General features: G+C 40.2%; 1 protein-coding gene across 1 annotated transcript; it reads left to right on the forward strand.

Moving 5' to 3' along the window:
• desi2 (desumoylating isopeptidase 2) lies at window positions 1–27,772 on the forward strand. Its single transcript, XM_085296321.1, has 5 exons — window positions 1–574; window positions 16,388–16,460; window positions 16,686–16,779; window positions 19,163–19,304; window positions 24,047–27,772. The coding sequence occupies exons 1-5, from the start codon at window positions 536–538 to the stop codon at window positions 24,320–24,322; spliced, it is 624 nt and encodes a 207-aa protein (XP_085152447.1). The 5' UTR covers window positions 1–535; the 3' UTR covers window positions 24,323–27,772.
• Window positions 27,773–27,885: the final 113 nt, after the last annotated feature.

Below are 27,885 nucleotides of genomic sequence, written 5' to 3' on the forward strand. Positions count from 1 at the left end.
TCCAATTTCTCCCAGCAGTCGCATCCTGCCTGCAGCTCCATTGCTACCGTTAGCCGGGGCTAATAAGGGAGTAGCAAGTCGTTTTTTACACAGGGAATTTCATTTTCATGTACCTACATTATGTTATTTAACTAAGCAGTTTGTTTGGGAAAATGAATTTGACTTTTTTCCGCGGCGCGGCGTCTTCTGGAAGAGAAAATTCTCCCTGTAAAGTCAGTGTTTTTTCGCGGCGACCTCGGTAGCCGACCGGGTTTAGCAAGTCAGTTTTGGTAACCGATAGATTCATCTGTCCGCCTCTGCTGCTGCTCTGTCGGGGGACAAAATCAGTCAGATGTTGGACGGTGAAAACATCATCGGAACTCTAACATTTTTACACCGAGTTGCGAAGTTGAATTACCAAGGTGAACATCTTTCGAGAAAGAGCCAGCAATAATAATAATAAGAGGAGGAGAGCGAGAGTTTGGATCTCGCACCGAAGGAAGAGAACCCGGAGAGAAGAAGGGACGCTAGGGGAAGAAAATCCTGATGCCCAGTGATGGCAAACGAGCCGATTATCCTAAATGTCTATGATATGGTAAGTAGAAGCGGAAACGTGAACGTTTTCTTGCTTATTTGTTATCACTTGATCTAAGAAGTATGTTTGAGAGGAGTATTATTTATCCAGGACACAACGCTGAAGCGCGTTATAAAAATGCGATTTTAATTCCTCGTTGGTTATCAGCACTTGTACAATAATGGAAGAAAAACACTCAAAAGCATTTTCGCCTAATTACGAACCACTCTTCAATTCGGCATACTCACACAACACCAAAGCAATTGCCGTTTAATGCAGTTCCATCTTTAGTAATTAGTTTGCTTATTCCCCCTCAGTTGTTTTCTTGCAAAACACAGTGAGTCAGGGTTGCAAGCGGTTGAACCAATTCATGTACGCTTTATTGTCGTATGATCCTTTTCGAAAGGTTTTTGTCTATTTGTATTAGATCCAACATTGTTTTGGTGTCTGTTCAGTGCAAACAAAATAAGCCGGTTTGCAAATGGCGACAGGAAAAGCAGTGTGAAAAGAATCAAGAACGAAAATTAAGCAACTTGGAACCCACAGCTGATTTGCTAGTCCATATATTAAATCTCCGTTTGTTCTGGCTATCTTTTATGTATCTTCCATGATAGGACTGCCAGAAAACTGGTCCACTGTGGACTACAGACAAAAAACAAAGCAAAAAAAACTAGTAAAAGTTTAGGCTTTACAGGAAGTCACTATTTAACTAAGCCTAGTTTTGCATCTTAAGGATTTCAGTTCACTCTAAACACCAAACCAAAAGCAGATGTGAAAGTCGCATGGTAATTTCTACTGCATAGAACGTGCTATCGACTCTTTGTTATAGCATTAGTCTGAGGTTCAGTAATTTGAGTCACTATGTTGTCACCATGCTGGGATGAGTCAGTGGGGATGGGTTCTGGAAATTGATGTATTGATGAATCATTGATTAATATGGCTGAAGATTACATTTAAAGTGGGTCTTGCTTGAGGTTATAAAACAGATCGGGGTAGTGCTCTGGGACAGTGTGCATGAACTCCTGGCTGGAAAACCACAACATCCTTTGTGTGTACACTTGGCTTTGTGACCTGTGCATCGTAAATCATGACGGTCTTCCTTACTTGAACATGTTACTCCCTGGTAAAATATAAATGGCCTTTTTTAGGACTCGATTCTTTTCTTCTTGGTCCTGCTTTTGTTCTATTTATTGACGTCCCTCTGCAGCTGCTGGTCAATATATCTGCAGAGGTTTGGGGTCACATGGGTTGAAATGGATTAACACTGAAAGCCAGAGAGTCATTAAACAGACCTTTGAGAGTCAGTAGAAAGAGTAGTGTGTTGCACGATTACAAATTATATACATTGGTATTAGAGCTGGGCGATATGAGATTTTTTCATATCACGATATGTTTTTTTCATTTCAGGCGATAACGATATCTATCACGATATAAGCCAAATAACTATATTTGTAAGATTTAAATGTGCCGTTGCTCACAAGTAAAATGTGAAATAATCAGCAGCTTGTTTTTATTTAAATATTTATTTCCCATAATAAGTTCAACAGGGTAGATGTACTTAAGGAACATGAGACTTTTTCAGATAGATAAAGGCAAATATTGCAAACTACACAAAAGGCAGCCGCTAAAGCGTTTAAGTTTCAAAATAGAACAAACGAAACAGACTAAATTGTCAATTCCACTTAGAAACAAAATATTAATTCTAAAAATAAATCTTAGTTTGTTTTACAGAAGAACAGACAAAACTGACTAACTTTTGTCAATATCAAATAAACTGAGAACTAAAAGGAAATTCTCAATCTCTCCTTGTTGTATAGCTTAGCTTTTCAAACAGTTTTAACAGTTACTTTCGTCTGACAAAAGCCGAATGACGAATTAGCGCTTCCAGTCAGAGACTGAGGCTACGTCCACACGTACACGGGTATTTTTGAAAACGGAGATTTTTCGTTTTAAAAATAATCCCGTCCACACATAAAGGCAGAAATGAAGGAAAACGCTGCTATGAACATGCCAAAGCAGCAGGTGGCGCTAGATTCCTAACCGTGCAGAAATGTTGGCCAATCAGAAGTCTAGAAGCCTCGGTGGGAAAAAGTAAACAAAGCTGGGGCACAGAAGCAGAACCGAGTCGTATGTGTGGAGGGACAGTAACTGTGTGTATATGTAAGCATTTAAACACTGCAGAGAGTAGAATTAACAGTAACAGTATTGTAGAAATTCATTTCACCGAAACAATAACGTGGCGCACAGTGTGACGCATGCACCAGTTTATTGTATTTCCAGACTTGCTTTCGGCACATTTACAGTGCACGCTACTCTGTTTTTTGTCAGACTTGAAATAGCCGAAATACCTTCACACTACGGAACTTCTATGGCTCTTCCGTTCGACAATCTCTCCGGCATTGGAACCATCATCTGTTTTCTCTTCGGTCACGCTCGGTTGATTTTTCTAGTCGGCACACTCATTTCCTCCATTACGCGCTGGCTCCATTACCCGCTGGCTGCTTCCCAAACACAAACACGTGTGGCTTGGCACTTGTGCTGTACGTAACAAGTCACGCGACGTGACGCTGCGGCTGTGATTGGTTCGGCTCTGCGCTACTTAATTTGGATTGGCTGACCTTTTTTTTTTTTTTTTTTTTTTTTTTTTTTAAAAGAGGACAAGAGCGGCGAAGTCTATCGCGATAGCTTAATTTCTCTATCGAGTAAAAGTTATATCGCGATACATATCGTTATCGTTCTATCGCCCAGCTCTAATTGGTATGTATTCATTCCTTTCTTCCTTAGTTTCTTATTCTTTATTCCCCTTTTTCTCTCTTCCTGTTCTCTTCATTACTTTCTTTCACTTTCTCTTGCTTTCCACATGACTTGCATTCTCTGTAAAGTCTGAAGAGCTTTTATTTCTGTCTTGCTTCCATTCATGTGAATAGCTGCAGGGGCCGTTGCTTTAAGAAGCTACTCATACACATCTAAAAGACACATGTGTAAGATCTTTAGAGTATATTTGAGAATCGACAGTAGAGACGGAAGGACATATTTTCCATACAGAAGAAACTGTGTGTTTTTTGCTTCTGCCTAACGATCCGCTCTGAACCATGCATATTTGCGATGTTTGTGTGGAAACTGGTGCCGCGGCAAACATTCACTGTGGCAGGAGTCCAGTCCTTCATTCCAGCACTTTTTAAAGGCTTCCTCTTTCTTTTAATCAGCCAGTTCAGACCTAAGTACTGTAGGAGGGGTGACCTGCTAGTGGCATGATCACTAACTGGTGGGTACATTTTGCTGTCTGCTGGTTGTTAATTGGCTTCCTTTCCTTCACTTTTGACAGTTGACCTAACTAAAAATCAGTTTTGCTTTGTACATGCATTGACCCCCACGATGATAATAACAGTACAGCAGAACTAATGGTTTTGCACCTCGGTTTGAGTGTAAGTATACAGTACTGTGCAAAAGTTTTTGGCAGGTGTGAAAAAATGCTGTAAACAAAGAATGCTTTCAAAAACAGAAGTGCTAATCATTTATTTTCATCAAGCAACAAAATGGAGTGAATAAACAAAAGAGAAATCTGAATCAAATCAATATTTAGTGTGACCACCCTTTGCCTTCAAAACGGCATCAATTCTTCTAGGCACACTTGCACACAGTTTTTGAAGGAACTCGTCTGGTAGGTTGTTCCAAACATCTTGGAGAACTAACCACAGATCTTCTGTGGACGTAGGCTTCCTCACATCCTTTTGTCTCTTCATGTAATCTCAGACACACTCGACTTCCAGTACTACTTGTTCTTCTTTACGTGGAAGCTAGTTCTTAATGACTTTGGCTGTATATAATATAATAAATTTGGGCCCAATCGTATGCCTCTCTGATGGTATTGCGTAATGGATGAGTATCTTTCTATATTTCTCAGCATTGAGAACACCATTAATCCTGACTGAATCTCCAACTCCATTTGCAGGAATGCAGCCCCAAACATTCAAGGAACCTCCACCATGCTTCACTGTTGCCTGCACACAACCATTATGGTACCGCTTTCCAGCCCTTCGATGAACAAACTGCCTTGTGCTACTGCCAAATATTTCAAATTTTGACTCATCAGTCCAGAGCACCTGCTGCCATTTTTCTGTACTCCAATTTCTATGTTTTTGTGCATACTTGAGTCGCTTGGCCTCGTTTCCACGTCGGAGGTATCGCTTTTTGGTTGTAGCTCTTCCATGAAGACCACTTCTGGCTAGTCTTCTCCGGACAATAGCTAAGTGTACTTGGGTCCCACTGGTTTCTGCCAGCTCTGAGCTGATGGCACTACTGGACGACATCTAATTTTGAAAGGTAACAAGCTTGATGTTCTTTCATCTGCTGCACCAACCACTGCGTCTATGATCCTCAGCGTTGCCAGTTTCTTTGTGCTTCTTCAAAAGAGCTTGAACAGAACATCTTGAAACCCCAGTCTGCTTTGAAATCTTTGTCTGGGAGAGACCTTACTGATGCAGTAAACTACCTTGTGCTTGTTGATGTGCTCAATCTTGCCATGAAATGAAAGAAACTCTTTCACCTCACCTTTGTAGCAGAGGCTGTTCCTCACCCAGTTTTAAGCCTCCGACACAGCTGCTTCTGTTTCAGTTAATGACTGTTTCAACCTACGTGCGACATTGATGATAATTAGCACCTGTTTGGTATAATTGGTTGATCATACCTCTGACTATGATCCTACAAAATCCCTGACTTTGTGCAAGTGTACCTATAGGAATCGATGCTGGTAGTAACACCAAATATTGATTTAAAAAAATATATTATTATATTTCTGGAACCATTCTTTGTCTACCACCATTTTTTCACACCTGCCTAAAACTGTGCATAATACTTCACTTGTATGGAAGTTCTGTGTAAATGTGTTTTGCATTCAAGGAAAAAACATCAATTTTGCTCTACTGCACCGTAGATCAATTCCAGTGAGTGTTGTTTGACTGATTTGCTTGGAGGCTGGTTGAGTCACTTGGTGGGGGACCATCAGTTTATAGATTGAGTCACTGTTACTGGGGCACCAGTAACAGGGTTTTCTTTTACTTGTGTTCTATGCATATTTTAGCCATGAATCTTTACCAGTACCAAGTACCAGTCCACATTGGAAAGATACAAGTAGAAGTTATCTGTGGAGCTTTTTCCCCTCCATTATATGCTAGCTTGTCTGCCACTGATGTTGCATTAAGTAAAAAGAGAACAACATGAACTGAAGTGAGTGGATCGGACAGCGGATTGACTCATCACATACCAGTCCATTGTATTTCCACAATAACTCTCTTTGAGCTGGAATAAAATGTTAATATTTTAGTTAAATAAAAAAATAAAAATTGGATTTCTATGAGGCTATCGTTTTAGCTTACAAAATATAATCTTGGATTTAAGGAAACTGGAGAATAACAGAGCACTGATAGATGAGGACATGCTTCTTTTACTAACTTGGACTCATGTTGTACTGTTTTTTTTTTTTTTTTTTTTTTTTTTTTTTTCTGATGTTCCCAAATTCCAGTTGGAATATTTTACCATCCAAAATATTCTTTAAGGACCAAAAAAAAAGTCAAAACACTTTAAAGACAGAAGAGATGGCTCTGTTGTTTTGCTCTTGTGAGTAGGGATGGGTATCGTTTAGGTTTTATTCGATACCAGAAATGGTGCCAGTGCTTAAACGGTGCTTAAAGAATGGAAAACACAACCTTTGTCCAAAAACCTCTCATGTTTAGCTGTTTTTTTTTTTTTTTTTTTTTTCCTTTCTTTTCTAAGAAGATAACAATGTTAGCCTTTTCTGCAGCTATAGGGGAATTTATGGTATCACTCTTGGCTGGAAGCAGTGCTTTATCAATGAGGGGGAAAAAAACACCAACTTTGTCCAAAAACCTCTCATGTTTAGCTGTTTTTTTTTTTTTTTTTTTTTTTTTTTTTTTCTAAAAAGATAACAATGTTAGCCTTTTCTGCAGCTATAGGGGAATTTATGGTATCACTCTTGGCTGGAAGCAGTGCTTTATCAATGAGGGGGAAAAAAACACCAACTTTGTCCAAAAACCTCTCATGTTTAGCTGTTTCCCACTTTTTCTCTGGTCATTTTAGCCTTTTTGGCCAGGGTGAAGGGAGTATCTGCCATCAAACAAGAAGACAGCTGCATGTAACTACGATGGTGTTTGCTAGTTCACCTTACATGCGTTAATTTAATAATGTGGTTAGCCTATTCAGCGTAAATTACACACGAACAACATTAAGCTACTGACCCAGAGAAGAACGGCTGTTGCTGCCATCATCATCCGTCATCATTTCTGCTACACTGGCAGGGCTAGGGGCCAGGACTCTACTCTTCGGGTTTTGGGGGGGATGTTGCTAACTCCAAGACCGATAACAGGCACCACACCCGCAGTAGATGTGCTCGATGTGAGGTCTTGCAGCAAGCTATCAAATACGGTGAATTTCTCGGCTTTTAAAAAAACGCTATGCGTCGCCAGGTGTTTCATCAGATTTGAGGTGTTACCTCCTTTGCACAGTATCAGCTTAAAGCACTTGTTGCAGGCTGCTGAGTTTGCATCTTTTGCTGTGAAATACAGCCAGACTTTGACCGCTTCGCCTTGGGCGTTTTTAATCTGTAGCTCTGCTCTAAAAGAACGTACGTACCTGGGCCCGCCTACTACGCTTGCAAAGTTAAAATGATTGGCTGGAATCCAAAGTGTATGACATCTCAGGGAAAAAAAGCACCGAAATAAAGCACTGAAATCTGCGCTGCTTTTCGGTCTGGTTACTACCGTTTATGTCAGACCCGGTGCCATCATGGCACTGGATACCGGTACCCATCCCTACTTGTGAGGCCACTTTACAACTGTAGAAATTCTAAAGGCTTCTCAGAAAATGTTATACGTCACCTCGGGAATAATGTCTGCATTCATTAAACCTTAACAACATTAAAATGTCAGTGGGACAACAAAACAGTTTCATTTTTTTAAAGTTTTTAAACCCCCAAAGTGGTATCAGATTAAAAAAAAAAGTCTGAACAGCAGTTGTAAATCAGGAAATATTTAGATGACTTTGATTAATTTGTCACTTTAAACCAGTTTCCTAATTTATAGGTTGTTTCTTCTTAGTCATCCACTTGAGCAAACAGCTCTAATTTCCTGCGATTATGTTCTCATAGAAGTGAATAAGGAGGCTGTTTTGTCATGCAGTTTATTTGATGGTCTCAATGGGGCCTGTTTTATTGGGAGGTGTAAGCTTAGGGCTAACATTTAATGTAAAAGAAGGTGAGAAAACAGCAAAGATCAGATGATTGCCGAGGTCAAGACAGTTGGGTAACAACTCAGGATCCTTACCTCAATCTCAAGAGCATCACCATTTATGCAGTGTGTGTGAGTCTGCCTGCTCTGTTGTTCTTCTTGGAGCACAACTGAGCATCTACTCAAAAAGATTGATAACAAGTCCCCATTGAGGATCGATAATGTCACGTGACTGTCAAGAGTGTATGTACAGACATGATTACAGGCGCCCCCTCAGCCCCAAACCACTGCTTTTTCCCAATTCCCATTCTGTCAGGTCCTCCCCACAGTCCTGCTCACATCTCAGCTAAGTGGATTTCCTGGACAGCTCTGAGTGGTTTAGTGCACTGCTCTAATGAGACAGCATTATCTGCACACCACCTGTCTGCCTGCCAGCCAGCACCACGGGTTTCTTTGTCTCAGAGCGTGTAAGAGGACATGTTAGGATATTAGGTTTAACTGTGTAATGGAGCCTGATACTCAGCCGAGCAGGCTATGTGTTGGCTGCAGTGTCTTTGTGTGGATCAATTAAGGACATGCAGCAGTCATGATTCCTCCTTTTCTTTTTTGCCACCTAGTTTACAAGGTAACGTGGCCCAAAACAAAAGAAGTTGGGAGTGTACTGTGTTGCTACAGCCACATAAATCTCTGCTAGTGGAATATAGTGCAGCATTTCTAATGGAAGAAATCTAAAACAATTAAAATAGTACTATAGCTTGGGTGTGTGGTCAAGGTTATCATTCATTAAACATTGCAATGATGGCAGCTTTCACCTCTGTTTTATTATGTAATTGTAGACAATCCGAGTTTGGAACCAGACCTAATTTACTGTACTTCTCAGTCTTTTTAATTAGAGCTAACAGCTGATATAAAACTGGAGATTTTATTTCCATAATAAACAGTCTCTTAATACAAGTTCCTCACATTTGATTCACTCACTCAGTATTCACTTTATTATATACAAACATAAAAACTAATACAATGCAATCTAAAGCTATCAGTAATGGAAACAATATCTGAACTCTGAAATCCTTTGTGTGTAAGGCAAATGTCTTAATGCTGCACCACAGGTTATGGGAATGTCAAAATTGCTCATTTGTGTTAATCAGATCAACAGACAGCAGTACAAAGAGCTCACAGGAATCAGTAACTCGAATCAGCAGTGATCTTATTATTATAATTTTTTTGTTATTCAATTGCCTAGTTCAGTGTAAACTTGCTGAGTGTTTAAAAAAATAAATAAAAATGTAACACACTTTGCATGGGAGATTTAAGATAACTTTGTGGGTAAAACTAGAGCAAACTATTGTTGCAGATGAAGGTAAAATTCACCAGAACCCATCTTGTGGCTGGTAGTAGCTTCCTTCCATCGATTTCTGTTTTGAGCTTAGTTTCAGTCAGCTTGTTTCCGCTACACTTTCAAATCAGCGGTGTACATCTTAACTTAAAAACAGAAGAAAACTACAGAGCAAACTACAGCAAGCATTCATCCACCTCTCTGTCTCCTGTTCCTTTCATTATCTTTTAATTCATTCATAAACGCTCAGCCTGTTCTCTACAGCACACAGCTTTTAACAAGCTTTGAAGTAATGAGGTCTGAGATAAGAGTCTTATTTCACCACCGACAGGGGCGAGGAGTAGCAGCGTAACAGACTATTTGTCTTTGTTACTCCTGTTAACGGAGTGGGAGACAGTCATTTTGCATTTCGATGCAGATTAGTTTTCTTAACATAACTCCTACACACGTTCTACAAGGACATATTGGCACATACTACGCTGCCATTGGGTGTTAGTTCACCAACCTGCTATTTATGTTTCGCCTTATATAAAGTCAGTTAAGGAAGTTTTTTTGGGGGGGTGTCTGTTTATTTTTAGCAGCTCAAATGCTGATGTGTGTTCACGTTTTCTAGACTGGCTTCTGTCACCATTACTGTAACAGAAATGTAGATAATGTTTTAAAAAGGAGCCAGCAGCCAAGGCTTCTTAGTCAGTGAGAACCAGCTGGTGCACACACAGATGGCTGCTGTTCCTGGGCTCAAAGAAACCACTTCAGAACTGATACAGACATGATTTCATATCCGTAGGAGATCAGCTGATGTGAGAAACTCTTTGGTGGGAAAAACCCTACCAGAAGTAATGTTAGGAAATGGAAAAATGAGATGCTTTATTGTGTTAGTTTTTGGACTCAATGTTGGTCCTTTATTACTGACCTTTAACAAAATCAAAAAGGTCTCTATAGTGAGAGATACGTCTACAAGCTCTAAATGCACAAGCTGTAGCTGGACTCTGATAAAATGGGGATATGCAGTGGCATTTTTGCTTCTTCAAACAAAACTACTGACACGCATGCTGTGGCTTTCTTTGTGCAACATTTGCCCCATATATAGTTCAGGAAACAGAAACCCAGCAGCATGACAAGTTTGAAATGTGGGTTTGAAAAAACAAAAGTTGTGCCAAAGCCTCAGTAAATGTTGTATTTGATCAGAATGCAGATTCTGTTTTAAAGTCAGTTCCCTCAATAAAGTTTAAGGGTGTAAAATTGTGTGTGTGTGTGTGTGTGTGTGTGTGTGTGTGTGTGTGTGTACAGTGGAACCCAACTTACAAAATTAATTCGTTCCAAAGGGTCTTTCGTAAGTCGAAGCACCCATTGCGCCTTTTGAGTGAATGATAGGCTAACTACAACTACAATACGTCCAAGTGGAACAGCGAAGCGCAAGTACGAAAGCCAAGGGGGTTGTCACAGGATTCGGAAGGCATTATGGGCATTGTAGGCATTCTGGGCTCAGCCAATCAGAGCCAGCGAATTTCGTTACGCGGGCATTTTGCCATAACACGAGCAGAAATATTGCCGTTAAGTGCCTTCGTAACTTGAATTTTTCGTTAAATGGGGTATTCATAAGTCGGGGTTCCACTGTATATTTTTTCCCGCATATACTGTTACAATGGTGGGTGTGCATATTTAACATGGCTGGCTCTGTGCAAGTTATCCTATAAGCCTAAAGCTTAGGTTTCAGCTTGGTTTCATGCATTTGGATGCTCTTGGCTCGGTATGATGTCAGTGAGAGGATATCCTAGTATGGTCATCTCAATCACAGAGCTCTGGCTGTGAACACGCAGCCCCAACCATCTGAATTCAAATAAGGAAAAATTGAAAGAAGCACATCAGATAGTGGATAAAGCGTTTAAGGTGCACTGTAACTGTTTTAGATATTCTAGTAGAGTTGAAGAATACATCCAGTTTACTCCTAGTTCTTTTTTTCCATTCCCAAGACTGGAAAAACAGGGAGCATTGCATTTGGAAGGGCATCCAGCAGGTAGCATCCGCAAAGCCTTTGTGATCAGTTGGTGTTTAAACTCTTACATTCCACAGAGGTTATATTTTGCATTGCAGATGTGGCGGAGACCAGCAGCTCTGCCACAAGTGACTTTAAGCAGCTACATAATGTATTTGCATAATGACAGACGGGAAATGTGATAACTGTTTTAAATAGCAAGCTGTCTTCTGTGATACCTGATAACTGTAGTTTGCATTGGAAGCTGTTTTTATGTCAAGAAGGAAAGCCTCTGTGTGTACACACTAATAAAATATGTCATTTTCAAGTAATTAAGTTGTTTATTGTCACTCTGGTTAAACACATTTAATGCCTCAAATATGTAAGATGGAAAGCTCTAATATAATATACAAATCCAAATAATACTTAAAATCAATTTAAACAGATTCTTTTTTTTCTTTTTTCTTTTTTTTTTTTTTGGCCTGTCCTGTTTGGCTCTTTTGCCATCAGAATTGTTGTCTAAAGGCAAAGAAAGATGCCCAACGGATTTACTTTACCAAACTGACCATCCCAGCCTTGCCGTAATGGTCCATTTGATTCACCTTTTATTGTTTATTTTATTTTCACTTACTGAATACGGGACAGACTTGACTGGGGGAAAGAAGGGGAGAAAGAAAGAGGGAAAGAGAAACAGCTGAGAAGAGGGACGGGGGAGAAGGGCAAAAGACAAAAACCAACAGAACGGGCAGAGAAAAAAAAAAATGCATATCGATCACCTGGATCACCTGCTGAGAAAGAAAAAAGAAAGCAAGCAGAAGAGAACAAGAGTAATAGAATAAACAACATCACAATGATATATGGGAATATGACAGTAAATACTAAATGTTAAACATTATTGTGCAGCACATAAGATCAACAGAACACAGTGTGCTTTGAGGTAGGAGCCAAAAAGGGTGTAGTTTGTGGGTGTGATCACCCGTGTGTACACCTGTGAGCATGGACGCGCTTGTTTTTTAAAAGGTTCCTTCATGTAATAATCTGCTAGAGGGTGTGGGGGGGCCACAGCCCCGTCCTCCAGGGCATGAAGCAGGTATGGAGGAGATCAAAACTCCAGACATCCAGAGGCCCCCAGAACACAAGAGACCAAGGAAGACCACCAGAGGGGCAGCTGCGCCACTGTCCCGGAAAGAGCTGAGGAGAGTCCCAGATGAGGGCTCACTCAGCAGCCGCGGAGCAGAAGCCAGGGGGAGTTGCAGTGACGCGCCCGTGAGCTCCGCCGGCAGCCAGCTGCGCCTGAGTGACCTCCGAAGTGGCCCGAGCGAGCCCCAGGCTCCAGGCCCCGATAAGCGGCCGCCAAGGAGTGAGCCGGTGTGTACCTGGATGCCCATCCCCGGACACAAAGAACCACCAACGCACCGATGTCTGAGGGAGTCCGCCACTGGCAGGGGAAGTGGTGGTAGGGGGAGATAGGCCTCCAAACCTTGGAGGGCCTGAGATGTCCCCAGAGAGGTGGCGCCTGACACCCAACCTGACATATAGACACAGACATACAGGCACACACAGATACAACATCCATTCCCACCCTCATGCTCTCATATGCACTTACTCCACACTCAACCAACGTGGAGACAGACATAAAGAGACGTTGTACACACGATCACACTCCCCAAGCGTACTCTACAAACCGGGTCTAGGTGCCCTTGCCCCTGGAGGGGGGAACTGCACCCAGACCCAGGTGGTTTCCCTTTTCCCTGCGGTGGGGGGAGGCAGACCGCCCCGACTCCGCAGCAGGAGGAAGGCCCCACACTCCAGACCGCAGTCGGACGGCCAACTCCTCCTCCTAGTCCTAGCCCCCCTGCTCCAGCAGGTCGCAGAGAATGGGGGTGAGAGAAGACTCCAAACCTCCCTCCACCCGCTCATTGTAGTGTTGATGCATGTGTGTTCTAAGGTGCATTTAAAACCCAGGAGGGCTTGGAGCTACCTGCCAGAGAGCAGCAGGTAAGCGCATGGTCCCTCCTGCTAGCCCTCAATGTCTACGTGTATTTAAAATTGAGAGGTGGGCAACGATGCCAGGGGTGGGGTGTATACCCTGATGGTACTTTGGACTCCGTGTATCGTGCCCACCCCCAAGATCCTATATGTATGTGTAATGAGAGTGTGAGTAATGTGAATGTCTAAGTTGTGGGATAAAATTGAGGCAGAGGCAGACAGAAGGGGACAGAGGGGGGGGTAGCCTCCTCTGCACCCTGGTGACATACCCCTACTCCAAGGCCCTGCATGTGTGGGTGGTTGTGGTGGAGCGGGAAGAGGGAGGCAGCTGGAGATGGGGAGGGAAGGAAGGGAGGGGCAAGTGACCCCTCCCTGGGGCCAGCTCCCCCGCTGACCCCAGTAGGCACCCCCATACTCCGCGACCCGCCAGGGAAAGGGGGCCCCGCCAGGGAAAGGGCTCATTTTCAAGTAATTAAGTTGTTTATTGTCACTCTGGTTAAACACATTTAATGCCTCAAATATGTAAGATGGAAAGCTCTAATATAATATACAAATCCAAATAATACTTAAAATCAATTTAAACAGATTCCTAATGTCAGAATTAATGTCTTTAAATGGTCAGCATAACACAGAGCTCAAAGAAACTGTAAAAACTCCAAGTGCTACATCTCAGACTCTGCAGGCCTCAGTTAACTGTTAAAGGTCATGGCAGTACAGTTAGAAAAAAGACATGTATGGCTTTTTTGGAAGTGTTACCAGGAGCAAGCTGCCAAGCATGGTGTCACAGGGGTGATTATTTGGGCTTATTTGGCAGCTGTAAGATCTGGGAATCAGCGAGTTGACCACAAATTCCTCTGTATACCAAAGTATTCTAGAATCAAATGTGAGCCCATTTGTCCAGCAGCTAAAGCTCAGCCAAAACTAAGTCATGCAACAGGATAGGGCTGCCACGATTAGTTGACTAGTCACGATTACGTCGACTATCAAAATCGTCGACTACCAATTTAATAGTCGATGCGTCGTTTGAAGCTTTGTAACATCCAAAACACGCAGGAATAAGTAGCAGGATTTAAGCGTGTAATAACGGACTGAAACAGTAGATGACAGCACTGCATGTACAAGGATGCCAGCTGCCCTTAAACCCCGAAGAAGAAGAAGCTGTGTCCCAGAATTCATAGCGCGGCCCAGCTAAGTTTCCAACAATGGCGGCAGCTAGTTAGTTTTAATATTACTCTTATTATTCTTTCTGGGTCACAAAATAAACGTTTAACATATTTTCAGGCGAGAATGTAGCTGTGTAAACCTCAAATATCTGCTCAGTTTATCAAGACACCACATATTTTCAAAAGCGCTCCGACGTTTTCGGATATGTCTGTTACGCACCAGCTCAATATCTAGCCCGGGTTCAAGGCTCACTAGAGCCGGTGAGAACACCGGACTCCCGGCAAACCCACCGCCGTCTTTCGCTACTCAGGTTAAACATGATATATAAGTCACTTAAATAACTTAAAATATTATTGTTTGGCTTTTTTCAGTATTTTATTTGTTCCTGAGTAAATCGGTTTGGCTGAGATTAAAGTTATAGTTTTTACACAGCTGAATAAACGTCAAGCAGACAACTGATCATCAGAAGTGTGAGATCAGAATCAGAATACTTTATTGATCCCTAGGGGAAATTATTTTGCTGGAGAATATACTCCGGTGTGCTGTTATATTTTAGATAGCAAGGAGCAGATGGCTGAGTTTCTTAAACTTCACCGAAACAATCTGCAAATTTCATTAAAATTTAATAAACTATCATCTTGTCTTTTTTTTTTTAGTTAGCACATACCTTAAACACTTAAGGCTGTAAGCTAATGATAGTTATACAAGAGCAGATGCATGCTGGTGCAATAAGCTGTACGTTGTACGTCCAATTGATGCATGATCTGATTAGTCGACTAGTCGCAAAAATAATCTGTGACTAGTCGACTATCAAAATAATCGTTTGTGGCGGCCCTACAACAGGACAACGATCCCAAACACAACAGCAAATCTGCAACATAATGGCTGAAAAAAAGAATCAGAATTAGTTTTTCACAGGACTATGTAGGTGTATATTTTTTGTAGACTTTGTCTACAAAAAAAATTGTCTCAGATTTGCATGGTAAGAAATCTGTCACCTTTGTTACAGTGCACTGGCAGAAAGGAACTGCTCTTGGTAAATTTGGCATGTTTTAATCATGCTGATCAGCACTTGATTTGGTTTGAAGAAACGTCAACAGCATCAAACTTTAAAATTGATCAGGTCCAAGACAATAATCAATTAACTGATGACGTGGCACAGTGAAGCAGTAGGAAGATGTTTGAGGTATGAACAAATATTAGATTTAGAGATTATTATTCAGCTTCCTGAGATGCTTCACCAACACTCTTCTCTGCTCCATCTTTTGTGATAAAATAATGTTTTTGAGTGAAAATTCTGCCTAGCAACAGTCTGCCCAATCACCTTGTAGACACAATGTTTAGCAGACATACTACAGAAAAGATGGATAGCAGTTTCAAAGATTAGTGCAGCAGTTATTGATTTATTTCTGTGCAGCTTGACTGTCATTGTCTGCATGCAAAGAAATCTTGTGTAAGCATCAGGGATAACATCTGCACTGTGGTCATAAATTCCCACAGAAAAGTCTGTAAATGTGTTCTGTAGCTGAATTTGATTATTCTGATATGAAGACTGGATAAATGCCAAGGTACAATAGGACAATGACAATTCAGTAATAAGGTTTGCATAGCTGCAGGATGTCAAACATATTGCCTTTTCAGCTGCCGTTTGTGGGTTTATTGCAGTGGGGGCTACATTTTGAAGGAATTTCCCGTCTTTCAGAGGTCAAAAAAATTGAACTATCACTTGTAGTTATGCAATGATTCACTGTCTGTCTGTAACAGCAAGGATTTAGAGATGCCCTGGAGCTGTCTGTGCATACTCCTCATTCCTTCTTTCTACCTCAGTGAGGGGGAGGTTTTGTCTTCTTCCTGAAGAATATCCATATAAATTTGATATTACATTGTTTTATCACATATTTTAATTTGATTCTTGTTGCTTTTTCTTTCACTTTACTATGATATGTTTACATTTTGAACAGTTTAACAAGAAAAGCTTTCATGTTGGGAAGTTGTGATGGATTGTTTTTGTTGACATTTTGTAGACTAAAAATTTAAATATATTAAATCAATAGGTGTAGAAAACATGCATTATTATTTTACTGTAATTTAACAAACGTGTTATTCTGTGTTTCTCCTTCTGCCTTCAGTACTGGATCAATGAGTTCACCAGCTCTCTGGGCATCGGAGTCTTTCACTCAGGGATTGAGATCTATGGAAGAGGTAAGGTTGCCCAGAAATAAGACTCCGCCTACATCAAGTCATTTGCCTAAGGATAGTGTTACAGAGAGGATGCTTTTTTTATAGCTCAGGATATATACACACACCACTGTTTTCCATTCCGGGCATGTCTAAACATACTTATATATAGTGTATATATAAAACTGTATGTTATCTGCTAATGGCTTTTGTTACATCAGCAGCTCAAATTTGTTCTTGTGTGTTTAGAGTTTGCCTATGGCGGACACCCGTACCCATTCTCAGGGATCTTTGAGATTACACCAGGTGATGCAACTGAGCTTGGCGAGACCTTTAAGTTCAAGTAAGTGTGGGATAATTGGTGTTTATATGAGACATACAAGTACAGATATGCATGTGTTCTGTTTTGCTAAATATCTTTCGCAACAGCCTAGGCAGCTCGCAACATGCTTGATGGAGTTTTTACGGTGAAAGAGTTGGCCTGTTTAATGTAGAATGTTAATCAAATGGCGAGTCAGTCAGGTTACCGCTCAAAAGTTTGTTAGTCTATTAGCTATTAAACTCAGTAGTGACGAGAGGACAGTCGTTCACGCGCCAAGGGCTGGGTAGTAAAATAATGGCAATGAGGAATGTATCATAAATCTATCTGGGTCCACCCTTATCTGCGCAGTTACCTCAGTAGGTTGAAGCAACACAGGATCTTTGGAAAAATGAGTAACTGCAAGGGTTGCCAGCTGGCACACAAGGGAGGGGAAGTTATTGGGAATCTGTAGAAATGGTTCTAAACATGGAAAAATAGAAAATCTGTGCTGCAAGATGTTCCAGCAACCCACAACAACAAAGACAAACACAGCCATCCTTTGTTCCTATGGGGCTGAACTTCAAGGCACAACTGAGACCACTTTGAAGTTTATGCTAGAACATTTTCTAGTTAAGAGTGCCAGGTTCTGCCCCAAAGGCATGATGCAGGCACCTATCTAAACAGCTATTAGAAGTCACTTAACATTACTTACTTGGTGTAGGTTTTAATAACCGTTAACAGCCTTTTAGGTTGTTTGCTGTGCAAGGACAATATCAGTTCAGTCCATTCTGCTCATTAGATGCCCGATTGTTCAGGTCATTCTTCCCCAATAAGATTATGTGTAGAGCAGAGTGATCAGTTTGGAAAGTCAGACAATGTGTCAAATGTCTTTTGACTACTGATAGTAGTTTGGTTTAGGTGGAGATGCTGGTAGGTTCTGGGTAGCGCATACAGTACGCGTGTATAGTGACTGTTTTGGTCAATCAGCCATCGGCCAAGTTAGAAAGCACTGATTTGTTCCCTAGATAAGTTAGAGCTTCATGTGCATGTTCTTTATACCCATTTGATCAGTTGGTCAGCTGTTAGTTGAGCTGTTTAATGAATTTTGGTATTTCTCCTACAGTAAAGCGAGCTCCTGTACATGATGTGTCAAACATTTTAATTCCTTTTTGTAACAGTTCATGGCCTATGGTCTTGGTCAAAGACTGAATAAAACAGAAGATTGAGATTTGAAAAAAGCTCAATTTATCTTGAACTGAAACTGCAAGTTTTCTCCTTTACTTTATTTTGAGGAACGAGCTGAAGCTGAAAAAGTAACACTAACAAACTGCAGGCTGCAGTTCCTTTTATGGTCACTCAAGAAAAAAATAAATATTACTGCTGGAAAGTTGGACATTTTTCTTTATGGATCATTTATACTTTAATGACATCTGAGGGGGGGGGGGCAATAATATTTTATTTAACTCACCAGGCTAAATTGCGTTTAGGCTTGAACACAGTGTTTGGCTGTAATAAAATTAAATAAAATTCATAATTGTTGATGTACTTTTCAAGTATAGTCTAATAATTTGAGTTTTGCAAATACACTGCAAACCAGTGCAGCTTTTTACCATATTACCAGCTGTCTTTTAAAAGCTGTTTTTGTAGTGGACTGCAGCAAAATGTGTAGTGTTTCTGATTTGTTTTTGTTTTTTTTCCATCCTGCAAAAGATCAACATGATGCACTTTAGGAATGTGGAATCCAAATGTACAAAACACGACAACTGATTTCAGCAAATCAGTTCAGTATGTTTGTGTGCTTGTCTACTCAGACCTACTCTGCTGAGTATTACTTCTGCTCTAGTTGATTTGCCCTGTGGCTTTAGACAGACTCCGCCTGTCACACACATGCACACACAGTAACTGTCTCCAAGCAGGCCACTAAACCAAATATGGATCATCTGTGACAAATGCCTGCTTATTATCCACAAAGCTGAGGCCTATCCCAGTGAATAAAGCACTCTCTCATACTAAAATCATAATAATTTCATTTTAATTTCATTTGATGTTAAAGCCAAAAACTCAGATCACCTTTAAAATGTTCTCAAAGTTAACTACTTATTTTTTGGCTGAAGGCAAATCCCAAAATATGTCAACGTTTTCTTCAAAAAATGTGCAACATGGTTGTACCGGATAGAATGTTTAAAAAATCAGTGTGTTTTAAATGCACACAGTGTTGAACATTTTTCACTATTTTATCTGCTGTCAGACAGCTTTTTCCAACACGAAGTGAAATAGTCGCCCTCAGCCAGACTCACTGACAGAAACAGTAAAGAATATATCAGTAAATGAAAATGGTAAAAAGTAGAATTGGATTAGAAACATTTCTTTCCCAGAAGATGCTCTTTCAGTAACATCAGTACCTTCTGCCTGTTTGTCTCTGCAGAGAAGCTATTGTCCTAGGAAGCACAGACTTCACAGAAGAGGATGTGGAGCGGATCGTGGAAGAGATGGGGAAGGAGTACAAAGGCAACGCCTACCACCTCATGCACAAGAACTGCAACCACTTCTCCTCAGCACTGTCGGAGGTGGGTTAAAAAACACACATCATTTCATTGCACATTACTCTGAGCTGCGCTGAGTGTAAAGGCCAAGTCTTACTGTGATTTCGCACCTATAGTTTGTTTACTGTGGTTGAAATCAGTTGATGAGTTTGTAAACTTGTAGCTTTCCCCATTATTTGGTTTGTTTTCAGACAGAGAAACATTCAAGTAAACGCCAAGCGAACCAAAATGCATCACTCAAAAAACCATGTGAGACTGTTCGCTCATTGGCCAGGTGTGTGTGTGTGTGTGTGTGTGTGTGTGTGTGTGGCGGGAGCAACAACAGTAAATACAGGAAGAAGGTGCTGTGTAAGAACAGCGTGCGTGCACGTTGTTTCAATCAGCTTATCCTGGTGTGACTAATGAGCAGGGAGTTTTCCAGTTAGCATCTAATGCTGAGTTGGGGATTAGGACACTGATACGAGCCCAGACATGCAGAGCCAGCTGGCAAACACACACACACGTAGAAACACAGACAAATAATAAAAGACACATCCTTACAACATACCATGGTATTTTCTAAACCTTAAATGCAGACAGTACTTCACGTCAGTGCAATACAATAAAATTCAGACATGTACATGGAAATAAAATCAAGCACACATGCAGGTTTACCATTGAGAGTCATCCATCTTCCATCTCAGGATTTGATTTTTTTTTTATGCTTACTCTAACCGCATTACCTTGAGAGGCTGACTCAAAGCGACAGAGTAAAAAATGGCAGGACACATTGATTGTTGTTGCAGGAATGCAGGATGCTTGAAAGATCAAGCATAAAAATTAAATCTTCAGAAAGAATGTTTGATGTGTACGACTTAGATGTCAGATTTCTTTTTGAAAAATCAATACTGTACTCCCTGCAGACCACTGAACTCTAACAGTAGATCAGTAGAAATTCCTAATAACCTTTCAGTATATTGTAGTCCTAGTAGTCTGACAGAAAACTAGATCTATAAACCTTTACTTGCCTCTGTTTTATAAAATGTTGGCCACAATGTGGGGCTCTAGCCAATTGGAAGACTGTTTGTTTCAAAGAAAGGTTGTTACTCGAAACACGGTGACCTAATGTATGATAAGAATCATTAAACGTGAATTTCAAAGTTACAGTCATGCCTGACTTATTTCTCATTTAAAATCGATTTCTCGTGAACCAGCGGACCACAGGGAGCACTTCTGCTCTTTTTAGGTCATCTGTAGAAATCCCATCCTTTAGCATGCATGCGATTTCACCACAGATGCTAAACTTGCACAGAGTGTAAAACTGACTGTCTCAGGCTTTTGAAAACTAAGCTGCAACCAACTGGTTCCAATTAAATAATGATGAATGTCCAAGGGCAAAGATGAAGCCAAACCAGAGGCATGTTCATCATTTATTTTTTTATATTTATTTATTTATTTGTTTGTAAGATGTCCCATCCTGTAACTTCATCCTCTACCTGAAAATAAAAGATCAGGTTGAAGGATCACCTTTTTTGACACATTGGAGGTCTAGCTCTTGTGACAGAGAGATAAGTGCATTGAATACAAAAATATAAAAATAAATATAGGAGTACAGTGGTCCCTTGTTTATCGCGTCCTAAAAATAATCCGTGATAGGTGAAATCCGCAAAGTAGCCAACTTTATTTTTTACAATTATTATAGATGTTTTAAGGCTGTAAAACCCCTCACTACACACTTTATACATTTTTCTCACACAGGCATGAATATGTTCACACTTTTCTCTCTTGTTTAAACACTCTAAAAGTTCAAACCTACATAGAAAAATAAGTTCAGTATTACAGAATGAAACCAAAGGCTCCCGCGGGTGTCTTTGACGGTGCAAAACGTTTTGTCGACATTGTTGTGTTTGTTGGGGAGAAAACTTACAAACATACAGTACAGCGCTTAAGAGTCACGCTGCTAGCGATCGAAGATTTATGTAAATTTGACAAGCTGAAGGCATTCTGTACTGTACAGAAGGCACGGGGCGAGATTGATTGACAGTGATCTACAGCTAATCAGGATGCAGAACACAATGCGCAGTTTAAAAAAACAACAAACGTGCAATATTGCACACAAAAATCTGCAAAACAGCGAGGACCACTGTATAGGAATTAATTGTAAATGAGGAAACAAGGAATACCTACACAGACTTTCAGTGTACATAAAACTGCTTTATCATCTAAAATCCCAAACAGACTAGTAGCATCAGTCTCTCAGTCAACATCTAAACTGGATAAAATGAAAGAATATTTATTTTCATTGAGGCTTTCTTCGTCAAATAAAATTGTGCTAACAATCTGTACGGATGAGCTGCTCGGCTGGGAAAGAGTAGCAGCAGTGCTTGTGGTGCACATACATACACATAGTGTCAAATACATGGCATAGAAAAATGTTTCTGTTGCTGATGTTTCCAACCCATTTCAACCGTTTTATATTGGATGAATATTGCCTATTGTTGATCTGAAGGCTTACTTTATTATTGCAAAGGAATATTTCATGACAGTAGTGTGAATTGCTACAGTTTATTATATATCAGCCACATGTCAGCCAAACACTAAAGAGATGATATTTAAGGATTTTGGTGAATGTAGGCCACCTCCTCTTCTTCTGCAAGGAGCAGTTCTTGCTGAGTCTCTGAAGAAATGGAAGAACCTCATCGCTGGAGCCTAAACAACCTATGCAATCTAGTATCATCAGCAAAAATCAGCCACTTTGTAAGAATTTTTTTGTAGATAAAAGCAAACCCACTGTCTCTGTCTCCTTACACGTCTGTAAAAGCAGCTCGTCAGCAGCTTCAATAAATGTTCTGATCAAAGCATAATTAAGCCCTTTTACTAGGAAAACACTTTGAGTTTCTTGGAAGCCACTTTTCCCATTATGCTGTAACAACCTCTAATAGCACTGAGTAATCATAATTAGCCATAACATAGACTGTGTCTGCCTGTGCAAGCATGTTAGTTGTTAAGGAAGATTGTGAGAGAGAAATGTCAACCACAGACCGAAAAAGGTCCAACTAGACGTACTCGTGAACTAACTGTTACAGTAGGTCGAGAAATCACTAGCACAGAGTCATATTACAGATTTATTTATGGCATAGAAAGTCAGGAAATCTGATTCAGTTTCCTGGAAGTTCAAGACACAGGCAGGATGTAATTTCTGGTTATGCAGTCATTGTTTGAGATTAATTTCCTCCACAGCATTCTCACAACACTGACAAGTTCTCTTATGGAGAACAAACTAACCAGGAAGTGACAAAGTGACTTATTGAATATAATTTAATACTTATTACTGCTCTTTATCTCCCTAAGTGTTGGCATAGTCAGTTATTTTATATAAGCTCTAGCACTTCACTTGCCTAATGACACAACTCACTGGTGATATGGAAATTCAGAAAATACTATAATATAATATGTGGAAGTAAACTTTGCAACTTTTTATTTGTTAGCTCTTTTCTCTCTCCTCGTGTCCCTCACTCTCTTCCCCGTGGAAGCTTATTTCCACCGCTGAAACAAAAGCCCTACATAATCCTACCAGTCAAAAGTTTGACTTGACTTGCAATTTCAACTTATTCTTTTCAATTTCCAGTTATTTTACCAGACGTTTAAGTTTATAAGTTGACATTTTTAGATACTTAACTCAAATTTTAAGATGATCTAAATGTTCTGGATAACATCCTGAAATTTTGACTTAAGGATGGCAAAAATGTGTTTTTCAGTGGCAGAAGCTCCCATACTTCCCTCTCAAGGTATTTTCCTGTTAAAAGGACTTCGGTTCATTCTTTCTTCTATAATGTAAAGCTATTCGAGTCCGATTTTGTTTTGAACTGGGGCTTCATACATAAGTTGAATTTAAGTAAACCTTTGATTTTTCTGTCAGTCTAGTAACTAATGATTTGTATTGGTATTGTATTGCCCAGCGATCCCCAACCCCCGGGCCATGGACCGGTAGTGGGCTGCAAGAGTTGAGCGGGTGTGAAATGTATGGTTTTCGGGATAATAGGTAAATTTTTTTTATCGGTGTTATCTTTAACTTGATTTCCCTGGGTCTTTTCATGTTGTTATGAATAAATCTTTTTTTGGTACCGGTACTGGTTTTATTTTGTGTTTATCCGCAACACCTTAAAGGCCCGTCCATGAAAATATTGTCAGACATAAACCGGTCCTTTGCGCAAAAAAGGTTAGGGACCAGTGGTATTGACTACTAATTAAAATACACCAGTTATGGTCAGTTATTTGTAGTCTTAGATATAAAAATAGTAGGGTTGCATGACTCGCAGATCAGTTTAACCCTCGTTTGTCATGTACTGGGTCTTTGTGCAGATCCTCAGTTCATCTTCTGTCTGAGAGGAGTCATTGTAGTTCCCTTCCACCTCCCTTTAAGCAAACTTTATTCTGTCCCTAACAATAAAAAGACTTCAATAGTAGGTGGATAGAGCTTTTGTCTCTGAAATGACTTCTTTGATTTAATTTTATTGTACTTTGTATCATTTGCCTTTGTGGCTGTATTGCATGGCTTGATGACGTTGCAGAAAGGGGTCTGCGCTGTTTTTGTGTGAATATAGTTCATTACGTACCACAAACCTGCAAACCATAACAAAACATGTAAATGAGGGGCACTAAACACGAGTGATTACTTTTTCCCTTAATTTTGACGACTAGCATAAAAAGAATATACATTTGCTTTAAGGAGTCACTTCTTGTGTACTGAACTTATTAAAACGTTCCCTTCTTGTCTTTCTTCTCAGATCCTGTGTGGCAGGGAGATCCCTCGCTGGGTCAATCGCCTGGCCTACTTCAGCTCCTGCGTGCCATTCCTCCAGAGCTGCCTGCCCAAAGAGTGGCTGACCCCAGCTGCCTTACAGTCCAGTGTGAGCCAGGAGCTCCACGGAGGCGAACTGGAGGAGGCAGAGGATGCCGCCGCCACAGCCTCCCTGGCCTCCATGTCACCCTGCTCACCTTCTTCGTCCTCCAGCCCATCCTCCTCCTTGCCTCGTCACTCTCGCCACCAGCCCCGCAGGTAGAGGCTGCATGGCATGCTGAGAAACTCTGGGCTGGACTTGTTACATTGGCAGCCAGGTAACAGAAAACCTGCTGCAGTTGATGGATCTATCTACAGCCAAAGGTCCTGTCAGACTTATCCTCGCGCATGGTCGGGTGTCAGCCAAACACTTGAAGAAATCCTGAGCAGTGAAATGCTTATTGCTGACAAAGACGGGAAACCTGTGGTCATCGCTCTCATCAATCTGAGATTTTAACTTTTTCACATCGAATATGTTTTCATTATTTTACCTGCCAAATTCCTTCATGTGTTTACCAGCCACATCCAAACTATACCAGTGCTTTATTTATCAGTGGTGTTGATCCTCACCAAAAGGGTATGATTTAGGTTTGTTAAGGCTTATGGCTGTGTTAAAAATGTCAGAGGACTGCTACAAGAATTAAAAGTGCTGGATGCTCTGCCTTATACTTTTAAGTACAGCAGGTCTGTGAGGGGATTTTATTGTCTTGAGCGACCTCCCAGTTATTGGTGGTTTTAAATGTCCAGGAGCTGAGCGCTGATATCATTTGATCTGTGGCTGGTAAATGTTTCCACTGCCGCCTGCTGTGTTTCAGATCTGGTCTGGGACAGGTGGCTGCTACAATCTTGAAAGTAACAGGTGGATTTTGGGAATTCTTACCCTTTGCCTCAAATTGCTGGATCCTCTGCCTTTTATTTTTTATTACAGCAGGCTGTAGGTTTGTAAACAGCCTAAACCAGAACTACAATCAGCTGCATAGACAAGAACAAACAGATCCAGAACCACTGTCAATCCATAAGACTTTCTTAGCTTCACAGAGACCCCCGCCTTTCTTCTATGATGTCAGATCCTCCCTCCCATCCTTAATAACCTCACATGCTTTAATTAAAGCAAACTAATGAAGTGGATTTACTTAATAATTATGAAGTAGCAACAAGTATTTCACCACCAATAATGTAAAATGTTTCTAAATCATTTCGTAGTTAGGTTCTAGTGAAGGGGGGATTGATTTAAGATGGGAAACATTTCTTTCTCAGTAGCAGCTGCCAAGGTGCCTTAGAGCACCCACAAGTGTTCTGTTGGTCAACTGTAGAAGACTCCCAGTAGTTTAAAAGCATAAAGCAAAACGTTTTATCCGAAAAAATCGAGGTCCACGCTCACACTTAGGACACAATGTCAGTCTGCAATGTATACAAATGTGTCTGAAGAAGAAGCGAAGGCAGACGAGCTCTTCTTTAACTGACCTCTCTTCAGCCTGCACTTCTCACAGTCTTTTTCTTCACACTGTGTCCAGTTAGGAGCGACACAACGTGGTGCCGTTTTGAAACATCGCTGCACAGTTTAGTTAAGTTTGATTATCGGAAGGTTATTGGTGGGGAAAACTTCATGATTTACTCAGACAAATATATATCCTGTTAACAAGGAGACATATGCTGCATATTGTGTATTGTCCCAAACAAGAGCCATGGATGTTCTGAAAACATGTTATGAAGACTAACTGATCTTGGATACCCTTTTTTTTTAAAAAAGAAATCCTTATAGTATTTCTACAAAATAAAGACTCTGGCCTTTTTGTCTGTTTTGCCCTTAAACTCAGGACTCTAAAAGGCTTTGTAACATATGATCTTTTAAACTTTTTTATCCCACATGCTCATTTGCGTTGTCGCTGTTGCTTTTCTAATGCAGTTGTCACTCCATAGAGCTTTTCGGCAGCACGCTGTGGCAGTGCAGTTTTCTACTCTTCGCTCAGATTTAAAGAAAAAGCTATTGTTTACATCCTGTATGCTTGTTTGCGAGCCTGCACACTTTTCCTTTTTCTTTTCTTCTCCTGTCTGTGCATGAATGTAGGAGCGTGTGCCCCCACTTATAGTATAAGCGGTTTCAACGAGCTACCAACTGGGCCAAATTTACCACACATCTCTCACACGCGGCAAAGAAATATCAATCTTAACAAATGTAGCACTGTTTTCAGGGTGTATTTACAAATGCGTCTGCATCTTTAAGAGATTAGTTGTATTCTTTTTGTGCTCACGCTAATTTTTAGCAACATTTTGTGGCAGTGTCAACCATCGGGTAAAAATGTTGTTTTTGGGACTTTCTAACAAAACTGAAGCAGTTTTACAGGAATCATGTAAAAGACACAAAAACCAGCATATTTTATCTGATTTGAAGTGAAAGGATTTAATTTTTAAAAGTTATTTTCATGTTTCACTAAATAAACTTTATAATGCACACTCACACGTACTGTTGTTGACGACGCCCTCTGCTGGCTGTTATTTGTACTGTTACTGAGGTTTCCTGTAACCTTCATAGCTTCAGGTGGTTTTCAGCTGTGATACAATCATCTGTCTGTCGACAAATACACAATAAATCGTTAAACACTAATCATCAACAAACTTAGTTATTACTTTACTTGTGATTGCCAAATTTAAGGTATAGTAAATTAAAATGACCAAAGATGGCTGTAACGTCACTTTCTTCTTCTTCTTTTGTTTCTTTTTACGTTGGCAGCCTATGAATTGTAATCACCCTCATTTCTTGTGTGCATTTATTTTCTCAGAGGAGTAAATATCCTTTAAAGTGATAACTTGTGAGATTTTGCGCCACCTTTGTGAGCTATGAATGCAGATCGGGAAACCTCAATCATTCAAAACACAGAAAAACTGACTTCAGCCGTTTCACAGTGAACTTGCAGAGACTTTAGATGGAGCCGAACACATTTGTATCTGTTGGAAAGTTATTAAAGAAAATATACAATCTGTGACTGTGTTTGTGTCATGGCGAATTAGTTTTATGGCTATAGATTTTGTTCTAGTAATGTGATTAAAGATTCCCCTTGTTTTAGGTTTAAATGTGTTATTTGTTAGTAGATTGTTTTCTTTAGGGTTTAAACATTTATTTCATGGGCCAATATTTGTTTTAGGAGGGCTTTGCATACTTTCAGAACTAAGCTGCAGTACAGAGTGACTTGGAGGGTTGACACTACTTTCTACAGAGAATTAAACCCACCTATGAGTAATCTTTCTCACTGGCAGATCGGCAGCAGAAGTTGGTTATATGCAACTAAATGCAACTCGGCAAACTCCCAAATCTCTGCTTTCATAGAGGTGCTCACATGTGTTGACAGTCATTTAATCAACTCTCGTAAGGGCTTTTTGTTAAATAATAAGATGGGATAAAAACTCATGTTTGGGTTATTTGAGGTTTTATTTACTCATTTTTATTTACCTAATTTAAGGCCTGCTAAAGAACGGATTACTTTTATTTTATCCTGCTGTGTAAAATCTTATGAGTATATACTGCAAGTGAAGTTACCTGAAAAGAAAGTTAAAATCTGAAATGACACTCAAAAAATATATCTCAAAACATGTCTTTTTATTAATTGTATTTTAAATTCATCAAATCATTTGGGATCACACTTTTTTTTTTAACATGAATAAAGTAATAAATAAACTATCTGGTGCATATTTGTTACTAATAAGCCAAAAATAAGTGCATATAATTAAAAAGTGTGAGTAGTAGCAGAGTGCCTTTTGATGCCGTAAAAGTTTATTACACACTGATGA

The sequence above is a fragment of the Mchenga conophoros genome, linkage group LG13 (assembly GCF_057382185.1).
Source record: "Mchenga conophoros isolate Kocher_MC1m ecotype Shallow Benthic linkage group LG13, M_conophoros_male_GT1.1, whole genome shotgun sequence".
Lineage (NCBI taxonomy): Eukaryota > Metazoa > Chordata > Actinopteri > Cichliformes > Cichlidae > Mchenga > Mchenga conophoros.

Bases quoted from the DNA above. Each gene is read 5' to 3' on its own strand.
- desi2 (XM_085296321.1), top strand. From the start codon at position 536: ATGGCAAACGAGCCGATTATCCTAAATGTCTATGATATG. The intron at 16,461-16,685 runs GTAAGGTTGCCC...TTGTGTGTTTAG, and splicing joins GATTGAGATCTATGGAAGAG to AGTTTGCCTATGGCGGACAC. The intron at 19,305-24,046 runs GTGGGTTAAAAA...CTTTCTTCTCAG, and splicing joins TCTCCTCAGCACTGTCGGAG to ATCCTGTGTGGCAGGGAGAT.